Raw genomic sequence first — 13,234 nt, 5'->3', positions numbered from 1 at the left:
ATAAATTGAAATATGATACTATGAAATAGGAAATTCAGTACGCAGGGCTCCACATGACTTGGTGTCATCACACTCGTGATCTCCAATGCAAAGCTGCGGTCACCTCTCGCCAGTAGACAGTCTGTTCATGCTCTGACAATGACGAGCATGATCTACTTGCCTCATATACACACTTACACAGTAGCCAAAGCGATAGTCATTCTGTCCCAGACATGGCTATCGTGCATGACGTAGTCATGGTGGCTGTATACATCTGTACTACCTCGGATACTGTGCCCAGCACCGCCCAGTATGTACCATCAGGCAGTATGTACTATGTACTATGTACCCCCTTGATTCTCTACACGACTCGCAAGTGGAGGATAATCAAGTATACACGTGTATCTGCATACAGAAAGAACGAAGACCTGAGACATCAGGATCATGTCAGATAGCCACCCCAAGAATGTAAATCGTTTCCTTGCTCATCCACTTCCAGCCAGCCACTACTATCAACAGTCGACTGACCGCAACCTCATCCTCACCGTCTTTTCAATGACATTGTCAATAGTCAAATCTACTGCGTTCGATAAATCGCGAGACGGAGTGTCGTTCTGGTTGTACTCCATCTCAGCAATTTGTGCACAGTGCACAGCGCACCGTACACTGACGCTGCACAAGTTCTTATGCCTTTATGCAAAGCGATGTAGTCAACCTTATTTTGATGCCGCATTGATGTCGAGTCCTGTAGGATGTAGAGTATACAGCAGATGTACCTGTTCTGAGCTGTGATGTTAGATGTGAACAGATCAAGGAGGGCGTGCATTTCTGATAGTGCAGAGTACTGTACATCAGATAAAGACAGGGATGGACTTAATCAACTTGTACACTGCATAGATGCGAAATGGACGTATGTGCGAGTTTATTCGGACTTCGAATTTGCAAATATATCTTGACACTGACATCTGAGCAGTGGATGTATATCTGAACATATATTTCATGAAGCGTGAGCTATTCAGACATATATATTTATATGTCCGATATAGTGCGTGGTTACAGACAGTCAGGATCTGATGTCACTTGGGTATAGATCAATAAACACAATGAGCATCAATGGCATGAAGTACTGCTCAGGCATCCACCGACTTCTGCCTTTCCCGATGCTTCCGCTCCATCTGCAGCTGTTTGGCATACTTAACCCCAAAGCCATGTGTATACACCTCCCGCACCGACTCCAGCGGCATATTATGCACCTCCGCATAACAGAAGATGACAAACACCCAGCCGACAAAGCAAATCCCAGCATAGAAACCAAACGCCCCGCTCGGCGTCATGGCCTTCATCATCGACAGAAACGTCGACGAGATGATAATGTTGCAGCCCCAGCAGGTCACCGTGTTCATCATCGTGCCGAGCGCGCGGACTTCCAGCGGGAGGAACTCCGTGCCAACCCATGCGATTGGGGCGACGCCGGCGGCGAAGAAGGCGACGTAGATGATGATGGTCACAAGAAGGAGGATACTGGCCCAGCTCATTTGTTGCGTTTGGACTACGGTGAGGTCGTGGTTGACGGGAATCCAGTGGAAGGCAATGGCGGCGACTACTAGAGAGAGGGACTGTGGGTTGTTAGACAACTATCTTCGAGTGAGAGGGATAAGACTTGCCATTCCGAGGACAGTGATCAAGAGGACCACGCGTCTGCCAAAACGATCGATGGAGAAGAAATTGGCGAAGCCGAACAGAAAGTTCGTCGCGCCAACCACCATCGACACCGCGGTGGGTTTGTTGAAGCCTACCATGGAGAAAAGCGTGGCGGAATAGTACATGAGCGTGTTGAACCCGCCCAGCTGGGATATGGCCATGACCATGCAGGCCGTGACGAGGGCGCGCACGTTCTCGCGCACCGTGAAGAGCTGCTTCATCTGCCACCAAAGGCTCCTCTCCGAGACAGACACCGCCGCTTCTTCAATAGAATGCTGAATCAGCCGGGCTTTTGCATCGACCTGCTGATCGGTGGCTTGTGGGAAGATCCGTTTCAACACTTGCCGTGCCTCTTCGCCACGGCTATGCGAGATCAATTGGCGAGGAGTCTCGGGACACCAAGGCATTGCGGCGCCCAGCATCAGGGCTGGAATCGCCCCGATACCGACCATGTACCTCCAGCCATGAGTTACATCCGTAAACGCAGCGCCGAGTGCGTATGACACAAACTGACCGAACGCCACACAGAGATTATCGAAGACGATCAACCGGCCGCGGAATCGAGCAGGCGCCATCTCGCCGATATACAGCGGGATGATCATGGCGGCGTTGCCGACACCAAACCCAACGATCAGCCGTCCAACCGTCATTTGGGCTATGGAGTACGCAGCGGCCTGGATCACGGTGCCAACAACAAAGAGCGCACAGCCCACGTAGATGCCGAGCTTGCGTCCGTACTTGTCAGACGTTAGACCGGCTAGCACTGCGCCGATCAGAGCGCCTCCGGAGGTGATGGAAGTGATCAGCTCTTGCTCGCTAGAGGATAGGGCTTTGCCCAGCTCTGTTCCCAGGCTGACCAGTACAGCAGAGATGACGCCAGTGTCGTACCCTACGTTCATTAATTATTGCTCCATGGTATGGAAATGAATACTCACCGAACAGGAACCCTCCCATGGACACTGTACAGGCAATTAACCAGACAGTCTTTCCCGGGTCGGTCATCTCAATCGAGTCGTCTGGACTCTCATCGCCGAGATGCTCTTGATGGACGGCTTCTGCTTTGCCATCCAGTGACAGCTTCGTTGAGTCGGCGTCGGAATCCATTGCGGCTTGATCTGATCTTCGTCGTTATACTGGCACGCTGGTATAGAGCTGGATGATCCTGAGGAGTCAATACACTCCTTGTTGCTGAACAGTGAGATCAGAACATTTTATACCAGACGCATAATGCATCCAACCCCTCACGCCAAACCTTGTCAACAACCGAGCACACTTGAGAATCGACAGATACATGAAGCCAAACGACTATACGCAACATGATACACGGGGCCCCAGTTTTCCCCGCATTGATTCCCCGGACGCCATACTTCAGTGCATTCGTCAGCGGACATCCGGCTATCGAGATCAGATACCGGCGTGGCTTGCGGGATTGAGACCTGTTCATGGAAACAAAAGCCGATCCTAGCTTGTTAACGCTGGAAGTGGCAACTCTATCGCGGGGTGACTGGACCCTATTTTGATCGACGGCGGGGGGTGTTGGTTGTTGCTTGTTCCTTGGTTGCGCTGAAGTATATCGCGGTGGCGGTCCGAAGGGGAAGTATTCCCCGCATATGCATGTACAGCAACTGAGCAACTGAGGAAGAGAACGATTTGTGCTGATGACATGGCAACGTTTGGGCTGCCTTGTTACAGTGCACAGCCCTCCGTCTTTGGTTCCCAATCGAAGGCTTTCTTCTGTCTTCTAAGATATAAGAGCTTCTGCTGTCTACTACCATGTCGTGAATCGAACTTCCAACAACTAGACTCTGTACTTCTTGAGCACAGTCACAATGTGGTCATTTTTCACAATTGCCCCGTATGCATGCATACTGGGCCTCCTCCTCTTCGTCTATTTCATTGCCTATCCATTTGTGGAGTACATCCGGGATCCTAAAGGTGAGTAAACCTGTTGCGGTCTTATTCTTATGTCAAGACTGACTAGTTAGGCCTCCGGAGATATCCCAACTTCCACCCCTTCTCAGGCATGTCTGCCATTCCTTTCATGGCGCTGGCATCCCGAGGATTCCGCTCCATGGAGCTCATGAAGCTACACCGCAAACATCCCGTGCTCCGCACAGGACCCAACTCGCTGTCGTACGGCGATGTCCGCGCCATCAAGGACATCTACGGGCATAACACCAAGTGTATCAAGGACCCGTCGTACATCGTCACGGCAGGCACACACTACCATCTCGCCGACGTGGTCGACAAGCCGGACCACGCGCGCAAGCGCAAGGTGCTGTCCTCGGCGTATGCCCTCAAGAACCTGGAGACGTGGGAGTACAAAGTCAGCGACAAGCTCGAGCGGTTGATCGCGCACTTTGACCGGGTCTGCACGAAGCCTCCCTCCCCAGCTATAGCGGAGGGCAAGGCGGCACCCGACCCGGCGGATCTGACGGTCGACTTTCGCGCCTGGACCAACTACTTTACTCTCGACGCCATTGCCGACATTGGTCTCTCGGAGAAGCTCGGCTTCCTGGACAGCGGCAGCGACGTGTGCACTGCCGAGAGAAAAGACGGGACGACGTACGAAGTCCATCTCCGCGAGGCGCTGTATCCGACTGCGCGCAAGCAGTCGCTGATCCTGTGGAACTATGAATGGTATCCCGTGCTCAACAAGCTAGTCAATGTCGTCCCATTCTTCGGGCGCATGCAACGCTCGTCAGACAACTGGGACAACATCGTGTGGCGGCGCGCATCCCAACGCCTCCACCGCTACGAGGCCGGCGAGAAACTGGACGATTTCTTCCAGGCGCTGATGGAGGACAAGAACGGACACCCAAATAACCTGGAATGGGGCGAGATCGTCGCTGAGGTCAACATCATGATGAACGCCGGCAGCGTGACGACCGCAATCGCCATCGCCAACGTCATGTATCAGCTCCTCAAGAACCCGCGCTGCCTAGCGAAACTCCGCGAAGAGGTCGACGCCGTCCTGGAGGAGGATGAAATCATCGCTCCCTACGACAAAGTCAAGCACCTCCCCTACCTCCGCGCCTGCCTCGACGAATCCCTCCGCATCTTCCCGCCCACCTCGCACGGCCTCCCGCGCCAGACCCCGCCCGAAGGCATGGAGATCCTGGGCCAGTGGGTACCAGGCAACACCTCAGTGAGCATCTCGGCGCTGGTCGCCCACCGTGATGAGTCGGTCTTCCCGCAGGCGGACCGATACATCCCCGAGCGGTGGCTGGGCGAGGAAGGCAAGGCGCTGCAGCCGTACTTTGTGGCTTTCTCTGCGGGCGCACGGTCCTGTATCGGGCGGAATATCTCTTACCTGGAGCAGACCAAGGCGATTGCCTCGCTGGTGCATCGGTATGAGTTTGCTCTGCCTCATCCTGGCTGGGAGTTGAAGCGGTTGGAGACGATGAATTTGATTTTGGGCGATATGCCAGTGAAGGTATGGAGGAGGCAACGAGACATGATATAGCATGAATCCACAATCCATTGCATTACATCCTCCATAGCCTAGCCTTCAGAGGTGGTTTCGTAGATACTGTGCATGCAGAAATAGAATAGTTCGCCCCGTGCACTACTCCAAAAAAAAGGATAATTCATAATTCCCACACATCCGTCAACTGTACCGGTCAACATCCTCATTCCATCATCCACGAATTACCTCACGATAGAAAAAAATGGGTTACCATCCAATCGAACTCCGCATCCAAGTCCTCTCCCTCTCAGCCTTCGGCGTCGACTCCAAAGCCATAGCAGCAGGGCTAGACATCCCCATCCGCAGCGTCCAGAGGATCATCCACCGCGCCAAAGAGCGGGGTTTCGATCCCGCAACGAACCCGCGTGTCAAGATGGAGTACGTAGAGGATGCAGAGAGGTCTGGCCGCCCGAAGAAGGGAAGTAAGTTGGTGGCGGCGGAGTCGCAGGCTGGTTCTACATCTGGTCCTCGTTCTGGCTCTGGTTCTGCCGTTGAGGCCGAGTCTGAAGCTGGGGAGGGGAGGTCGGTGCCTGAGGCCCAGGCCTGAGACAACAAGGGGAATTTTCCCCGCGGGGAATGTTTCCGTTTGGGGACTGGGGATTGACTGCGTCTGGACAGTGCAGAACTACTGCTTCTGATGCTGTCAACCTTACGCGACATCTTCTCACTGTCTGGGATGCAGACGCGGATTTCTGCCCTGTTGGTTTATTGTTTTGTGCCTCGCTGCAATGTGGGTCAAATACCGATACTTGGCTGTTGGATCGCCGTCGGCGAGATGAACGAAACGGGCTGTCAGCTGGGTCATACTCATAGGTTATTCCCCGCGATTTTCGAGAGCTAGGGTTGTGAGGGAAAGTTACTCCATGCTGTGGCGATGACTCTATGTCTTTACGTTGTTGTCCATATATCTGGGCTCTCCTGGATGTCTTTCAGATGACCATCGACAAGTGACTGCCTACGTTCATTATGTCGCTTTTCTCTCAATGGAGCTCGCACCCCGAGGTTCTTCGGGATCTCTTCAAAGTAACCACCCCTGCAAGTGTCGCCGACTATGCTGCTTTGACTGTCCTCAGCATCATAGCGGGAACCTATGTCTCCCGAGGCATTCTCTGGGACCGGCCCGATCCTTATCTCCATCTTGTGTACGAACGGCCGCAATTGAAGAACGGCGGCGCGGCTGGCTCCAATGCCAATAAGCAGACCCGCAACATTGCTCAGAAAATGGACGAAACGGGCAAGAATGTCGTGGTCTTTTGGGGTTCCCAGTCCGGCACTGCCGAAGGCTTTGCGCACCGGCTGGCCCGCGAGGTCTCGCTACGGTTCGGTCAGGAGGCCATGACAGCCGACTTGTCCGATTACGATCCGGACTCTGTCAGTATGATCCCAGACTCCAACCTGGCGATCTTCATTCTCTCGACCTACGGTGAGGGTGATCCCAGCGACAACACCGCCGAGTTCTGGGATTGGATTCACAAGACCCAGAACGTCTCCCTGTCCAACCTCCGCTATGCTGCTTTCGGTTTGGGCAACAGCAACTACAAGTTCTACAATCGCGTCGTGGACGTCGTCGTGGACGCTCTGGATCGATTTGGGGCTAAGTCGTTGATGCCCGTCGGCAAGGCGAACGATGCTGAGGGCACAACACAAGAGGATTTCATGAGCTGGAAGGAGGATTTGTTTGCCACGTTCAAACAGCAGCTGGGTTTTCAGGAAGGCGAGGTCAAGTATATGCCGACGCTGTCCGTCCAGGAAGACGAGTCGCTGGAGCCCATCGACCTTCACCATGGAGAACCGGACAACCGCCGTGACTCGTTCAAATCCGCTGCTCAATGCTCTCCCGTACGGGCAGTCGACATCAGCAGCAATAGGGAACTCTTCGCCTCCTCCGATCGCCACTGTCTTCACATCGAGCTCGATCTCAACAGTCAACCTGAATTTACATACAAGACCGGTGATCATCTGGCCGTCTGGCCGGGCAATCCAGATGCCGAAGTGGACATCCTCCTCAACGCTCTGGGACTTCCTCCGTCCCGCCACGAGGTACCCATCAGCATCACATCGCTCGACCCAGCAACTAAAGTGAAAGTGCCCACTCCTACAACCCCCATTGCCCTCTTCCGCTACTACCTGGAGATCTGTGCCCCTGTCAACCGCGACACTCTCCTCGGACTCGCCCAGTTCGCCCCCACGCCAGCAGCCAAGGACTTCCTTCTCCAGCTCGGGCAGGACAAGACAGCCTACGCCAGCTTCCTCAACCACACCCACCTCACCCTTGGTCGGCTTCTGCAGCTCGCCTGCCCTGATACCCCGTGGAGAACCCTCCCACTCTCCTATCTCATCGAGACGCTCACCCCAATCCAACCCCGCTACTACTCCATCTCCTCCAGCAGTGTCCTCGCCCCACGCAAACCATCCATCACCGTCCTCGTCTCCTCCACCCCGCTCCCGGCGAACCCAACCCAATCCATTCATGGCCTCACATCCAACTACCTCCTCGCCCTCTCCGCATCCCTCGCCTCGTCCACCCACCCCCACGGCCTCACCTACCCCCTCTCCGGTCCCAACGCCAGCCTGGCCGGCGGCAAAATCCACGCCCACCTCCGCCGCAGCCGCTTCAAACTCCCGCTCATGAGCAAATGCCCGCTCGTCATGGTCGCCGCCGGCACGGGGCTGGCCCCTTTCCGCGCCTTCATCGCCGAGCGCCGCCAGCTGAGCCTCATCGGCAAGGAAATTGGCGAGATGGTCCTGTTCTTCGGGTGCCGATCCCCAACTCAGGATTTCATCTACAAGGAGGAACTGGACGAGATGCAGGCCGCCCTTGGCAGTAAGCTGCGCGTCATCACTGCGTTCTCGCGGGTCGGCGGCGAGAAAGTCTACGTGCAGGATCGGATCGCCGAGCATGCCGCCGAGGTAATCCGGCTGATTGACGAAGGCGCGAACGTGTACATCTGCGGCCGGGCGGGGATGGCCCGCGAGGTGGAAAAGTCGGTAGGGGAGGCGATGCGAGCGGCCAGACAGTGGAGCGAGGCTGAACTGAACGAGTGGAGCAAGGCAATCAAGAGGAAGAATAAGTGGCAGGAGGATGTATGGGGATAAGTTTTGTCATAGTTGCGCGCCATCTAGAAACTTTTGTCCTATTGATATTATACAAAGAACTTTTATTCTATCCTAGCCAGCCAGCGTGTAATCATAATCGTCCATAACCGTTTATCTACTAGCACGTAAGTGACTACCGCTTCTCGGCCATCCGTTTCCCGGCCTGCGAGAAAATCTGCTGCCAGATCCCGACCCACTGCTGCTGTTTATACGACAGCACCTTCTGCGGGTCGCGGACCGTGCCCGCGAGGATCTCCCGGATGCGCGCACTGAGGATCTTCAGCGCGAGCATGGCCTTCCAGTCGCGGACCGCGAAGCGGATGCGGTTCGCGTCGATGGAGACAACACCAGAGTACATCTGCAACAGTCAGTCAGAATCGCTGCAGCTTTGCAAAACGGAAGGAGGACGGTTACGGACCTTGAATTCGGCCTCACCGCACAGCAGCGCAATGGCAAAGTCGTCCACGGCGTTTGTCTCAAAGGCGTTGTAATTCCGGTTGCGGGCCTGCATGATGTGGTAGTAGGAGAGCCATTTCAGGGAGGCGTCGGCGTGCTTGTTGACGGAGGTCGGGTGCAGGGTGACAGACTGGTTGCTGGCAATGTTGCGCCAGCCTTTGCCTTCGCGGGTGAGCAGTTTCGGGTAGAAGCTCCAGGCGATGACCGAGTTGACGACGACGTCGTTGCTGCTGTTTGTGTCGTAGACCTCGGGGATGGTGAAGAATTGCCGTTGACGGCCGCCGGATCGGGCTCTGCGTTGTGTGAGTTTTGAGTCATATGGATATAGGGTAGGTGGGGGGAAACCTGTTTAGCATAGTCTTTTGGGTCGGATCCAAGATTAGAAGCCCTGCATCTGCAAGGGAGGCTATGAGCTGCATCTTGATGTCTTCGATGTTCAACAGCGTTTGCGAACTGAGGAAGTTCTTCCGGCAAAAGGCATATTCGTTGGCCCCCGGTGTACTTCTTGTGCGCTTCCAGGCGCAGTATGCATTGTATACAGTTAGGAGGTCGGAATCGCCTGACCTAAATTAGCATAGACCTCGACGTAGCAATAAGTCACCTACCCTTCTTGAATGAAAGCCTCGCAAGATCTTTCTGATTGTTTGATCCCATAGTATTGACAAACGGCGATTTGGATGAAAGAATGGCGGCAATGCTAATGCAAGCGTCTAGGCACTTGAAGAACACGCCGTGGATGATCAACTTTCCGAGGAAGACATCCAGGGGCAATTTGGCAAGCTGCATGCCCAGAGGTGTCAAGCTCTCCGAGTTGGTGAGTGCTTTGACTTCTTTCAGCGAGTCAATCGCACGGCGTATGTTCTTGGACGATGGTGGATCCAACGCCTCGAGGAGAGTCTGCTCCACTTCGCCGAGTTTACAGATCTTGACACGCAGCACAAGATCTTGCAAGGATAGCCGAAGCATCTCTGGTGTCTGTTGCTCTGCGAGCTGTGTGGTTGTTAGTATGGAAGGACTAATGATAGGACTTTGGACATACCAGTTTATCATGTCGATGCTTGGTGAACAAGTGGAAACAGATACCGCTCTGCACTCGTCCAGCTCTTCCTCGGCGTTGCTTTGCATTGGCACGCGAGATAAAGGCCTCCACGAGCCTTGAAAGTTGTCGTCTCTCGTCAAACCTAAAATGTGTCAGCAGGGTCTTGCATGAAATCGCTGCATGATACCCACCGCATCGTCTTTTCCTTGCCGGCGTCGATGACTGCGGTAATATCCGGGATGGTGATACCTGAGAAGTCAGCATCTGATTATCGTGGCAGCCTTGCAAACATACCTGTTTCTGCAATGTTTGTGGCAATGACAATTTTTCTCATGCCCTCGGGAGGCACAACAAACGCCTTTTCCTGGTCTTCGCTGGCAATGGAAGAGTGAAGTGCATGTACGATCCAGCCTGTCTGGAAAATTGGATCTGAGAGAATCTCATCATTCAGACGACGAATTTCCGCCATGCCAGGCATGAATACCAGGATGGCTCTGCTGTAGGGCGCCATCTCCGGTGCCGACGCGAGTTTCACTAGCAATTTTTTGATGAGCTGGTAGTCGAGGCGGTACTCGTCGAAACTGAGTACTGTTTCGCGAGTTTGCTTGGAATATCCTTCAAGAGTGGCTAGCAGGCCGCCAGCTGTGTCGCCTTCCCCGTTGTCCGACGGCGTATCGTCCACATCTTCATCAATCACAGTGTTTGCCTCGTTTTCCAGTAGGCGGTAGTTGGTCAGCTCGATCGCATCCTCCAAGAACTTCATCTCGACAGGAAAGGTCCGTCCAGGTATATTCAGCACAGGAACGCCACCGAGGTATGAAGAGAAACGTTGAGCCTCGAGAGTAGCCGACATCAGTATCAACTTCAAGTCTGGCCGTTTCTGCATTAGTCGCCGAAGCACAATCAGAAGAAAATCGCTGTCAATGGTCCGTTCATGAACCTCGTCAAGAACAACATGAGTAATGTCCTGGAAGTCGTCGGGACGCTCCAACATCCGTACTACCACTCCGGTTGTACTGCATCAGATCAGTATGACTTCTGAAAGTCGGGGCATGATACATACGCAAACACCAGTCTCGTGGACTGGCTGACCTTGCTTTCCAGCCTAACAGCAAAACCGATCAGAGACCGGGACGTCCCAACGTCTGCCTTACTCTCCCCAAGCTCCTCACTAACTCTGCGCGCCAGGGATATAGCAGAGATCCTCCTAGGCTCCGTCACATAGATCTTGCAAGGACGACCTTGTTTCAACTCATGCGCAAGGATGAACGAAGGTATCTGTGTGCTTTTTCCACTTCCTGTCTCACTGCAGATGATAACGGCACGATGAGTGTCCAGCGTGTTGAGAATTTCGTCCTTAAACTCCCAGATCGGCAGGTTCATACGTCCCTGAACCATGTGTTGGAAGGATGGTGTGGAGGATTTCTCCGCCCATATTCTCTTCAACTGCTCGTCAGACTCCTGGACTCTGGAGCCGACCCTCCCGGGAGACTCTGCTTTGCCAGCTGCGCCATTCCTCCGCCGGAAATTATCCGACAATACAACATCGTCTTCAAACGTACCCTGGTTCTCTTGAATCAGGGTCCTAAGGCCCTTGACAACCTTTTTGTCACCTTCCTCCTCCTGAAGCTTTTTGACGTCTGCTAACTCAGTCCACAGATCCCGCCAGACGGCCGGGAGTCGCAGATAAGCTTTTCCTTCTTTCGAGTTTTGCGGGAATAAAATGAAAAGAGCTATCGTTGACACAAAAGCCTCTGCCTGCTGGGAGGTGGATGTAGCGACCGACTCCATTGATACAAATGTCGTGTAAGAGTTCGATTTATGTGTGACCATATCCACTTCCAAGGGGAAAGGCACGTCTTGAGGTTTCGACCACCTGACTTCAACGGCCTTTCGATTCGTATGTGATGAGGGTGAGAAGTCTTTATAAGTAATCGTACATCCGGTATCCCTAAAACGCCATGAGATTTTTTGGTTTACCACAAAAGGAGCGCCTACAGGTTCATACCTGGACTTGCACGTCTCTTCCAGGACCCGTCGAGGACTAAGCCCCGTCCATTTACCGAAGTCACGCATCGTGACGGAGGCTTTTTTGAGCTCTTCTGTAATGATACCAGTCTCCAAGATTGGCTCCTCAGTCTCGAACATATCTCCAAGAAGATCTGCTGTATCTCCGTTGTCGTCCATGAACCCTGTACCACTATCCGCCTCAGTCGACGCCTCATCCGGCTTCCTTACCTCGGGTTCCACAGGCGCACCATTTCCTTCGTCACGAGCAACACGTCTGGAAAATGCTGCTTCCCTCCTCAGGTCATCAAGCTTCTCCCTCCACCGGTACTCGGCCTCATCGCGGTCAAACAACACGTCATTCTCAATACTTGCAAGTTTACGCTGGAGTCTCGCAACTTGGGGATCCTCTGTGATGACATTTGCCTGCTCACGACCAGATTTTTTGCCCTTCTTTGGCTGATCGAACAATTCTGGTCGGAGGCCGTACAGCTTCGTCTGCAATTCCAGGAATTTTGGAAGCAACGTGTCAGGGTCAAGTGAGCTATCAGAGTCGTAAGGACTTGGGGCGACAGGAGTGATCATCTTTACATTCCTCGTCTTCTTCGGCTGGTTGTCAATATTCGTTGCTTTTGACGGCGAGGATTCTGTCGTCTGGCTCTCTATTGTGGCGTTAGCCTCTTACACTCCGTAAATGGTCACAGCTTAAATTTTACCAGAGATGAAAGAAACGAGTCGCTCCGACTCATTGCGTGTTAGAGCGCTCGACTGTGTATAAGATGGTAGTTCCGCGGGAAGGCAGTGCATGGCAAGCCAGTCCAAGGACTCATCCAGGTTCGGGACCACATCTCTATTAGAACTTGTAGATGGACCGGGCAAGTAGAGCAGCACATGTTTCAGTGCCTCCTCAACTTTCACTTCGGGAAACCCAAGTTTTATGAGCGTCTCCCGCAATGTCCAAAGTCTCATGTACAGCTCTTCCTCAGAGCTCGACCTCTTCAAACTAGACGGAGGGCTGATTCCACGTTCTTCAGCTTCGGCAAGACTGAGAATTAATTCCTGCGCTTCTTTAGGAAGCCACTCCGAAAGATTCAGAGAGACAGCCTGTTGCCGCAAGACCCTCCGCTCAGTTTCGAGCTTTGTGACTTGGCGGGCGGCATCGTTCTTGCATTTGGCAGCAAGCTTTTCAACCAGCAGCTGCAACTCTGCGTTCTCCAAATGTTTCTCAAGTTCCTCTGGCGAGTAGTTCTGTAGGGACGAAGGCTCTCGCTTCTCGGACGGTGGCTGGCTCGGTTCTGCCGGTGTTGGCCGGTCACTCTCAGTGACTGATCGGGAATCAATGGTCGATGCGGGGGTCGTTGAGTCCACCGATTTTGGTTTCGAGGGTACGGAAACGGTCGCGAAGCCCCTAGCGGGATTGGAGGTAGGTTTCTTCTTTCGTTTGTTGTTGGAGGGCATGACTCTCAAGGCCAAGGTCCGCCTCACTC

General features: G+C 53.6%; 4 protein-coding genes across 4 annotated transcripts; 2 read left to right on the top strand and 2 right to left on the bottom strand.

Moving 5' to 3' along the window:
- Positions 1-1,109: 1,109 nt before the first annotated feature.
- On the bottom strand, positions 1,110-2,784 carry ALT_4221 (myo-inositol transporter; the record flags this gene model as incomplete). The annotated part of the gene is made up of 3 exons (XM_089599705.1): positions 1,110-1,595; positions 1,671-2,569; positions 2,616-2,784. The coding sequence occupies 3 exons, from the start codon at positions 2,782-2,784 to the stop codon at positions 1,110-1,112; spliced, it is 1,554 nt and encodes a 517-aa protein (XP_089456043.1).
- A 725-nt stretch (positions 2,785-3,509) lies between these two features.
- On the top strand, positions 3,510-5,696 carry ALT_4220 (uncharacterized protein; the record flags this gene model as incomplete). Its single annotated transcript, XM_033558167.2, has 3 exons — positions 3,510-3,615; positions 3,666-5,116; positions 5,346-5,696. 3 exons carry the CDS (start codon positions 3,510-3,512, stop codon positions 5,694-5,696), a joined length of 1,908 nt encoding a protein of 635 aa, XP_033414058.2.
- A 419-nt stretch (positions 5,697-6,115) lies between these two features.
- Positions 6,116-8,245, top strand: ALT_4219 (NADPH--cytochrome P450 reductase; the record flags this gene model as incomplete). Its single annotated transcript, XM_033558168.2, has 1 exon — positions 6,116-8,245. One exon carries the CDS (start codon positions 6,116-6,118, stop codon positions 8,243-8,245), a length of 2,130 nt encoding a protein of 709 aa, XP_033414059.2.
- Positions 8,246-8,378: 133 nt separating this feature from the next.
- ALT_4218 (putative ATP dependent RNA helicase) lies at positions 8,379-13,205 on the bottom strand (the record flags this gene model as incomplete). The annotated part of the gene is made up of 9 exons (XM_089599704.1): positions 8,379-8,603; positions 8,664-8,994; positions 9,047-9,260; positions 9,307-9,691; positions 9,741-9,882; positions 9,932-9,989; positions 10,035-10,756; positions 10,804-12,409; positions 12,464-13,205. The coding sequence occupies 9 exons, from the start codon at positions 13,203-13,205 to the stop codon at positions 8,379-8,381; spliced, it is 4,425 nt and encodes a 1,474-aa protein (XP_089456042.1).
- Between the last annotated feature and the right edge of the window lie 29 nt (positions 13,206-13,234).

The sequence above is a fragment of the Aspergillus lentulus genome, assembly GCF_001445615.1.
Source record: "Aspergillus lentulus DNA, contig: Alt08, strain: IFM 54703, whole genome shotgun sequence".
Taxonomy (NCBI): Eukaryota; Fungi; Ascomycota; class Eurotiomycetes; order Eurotiales; family Aspergillaceae; genus Aspergillus; species Aspergillus lentulus.
This window is presented reverse-complemented; position numbering and strand designations above follow the sequence as displayed.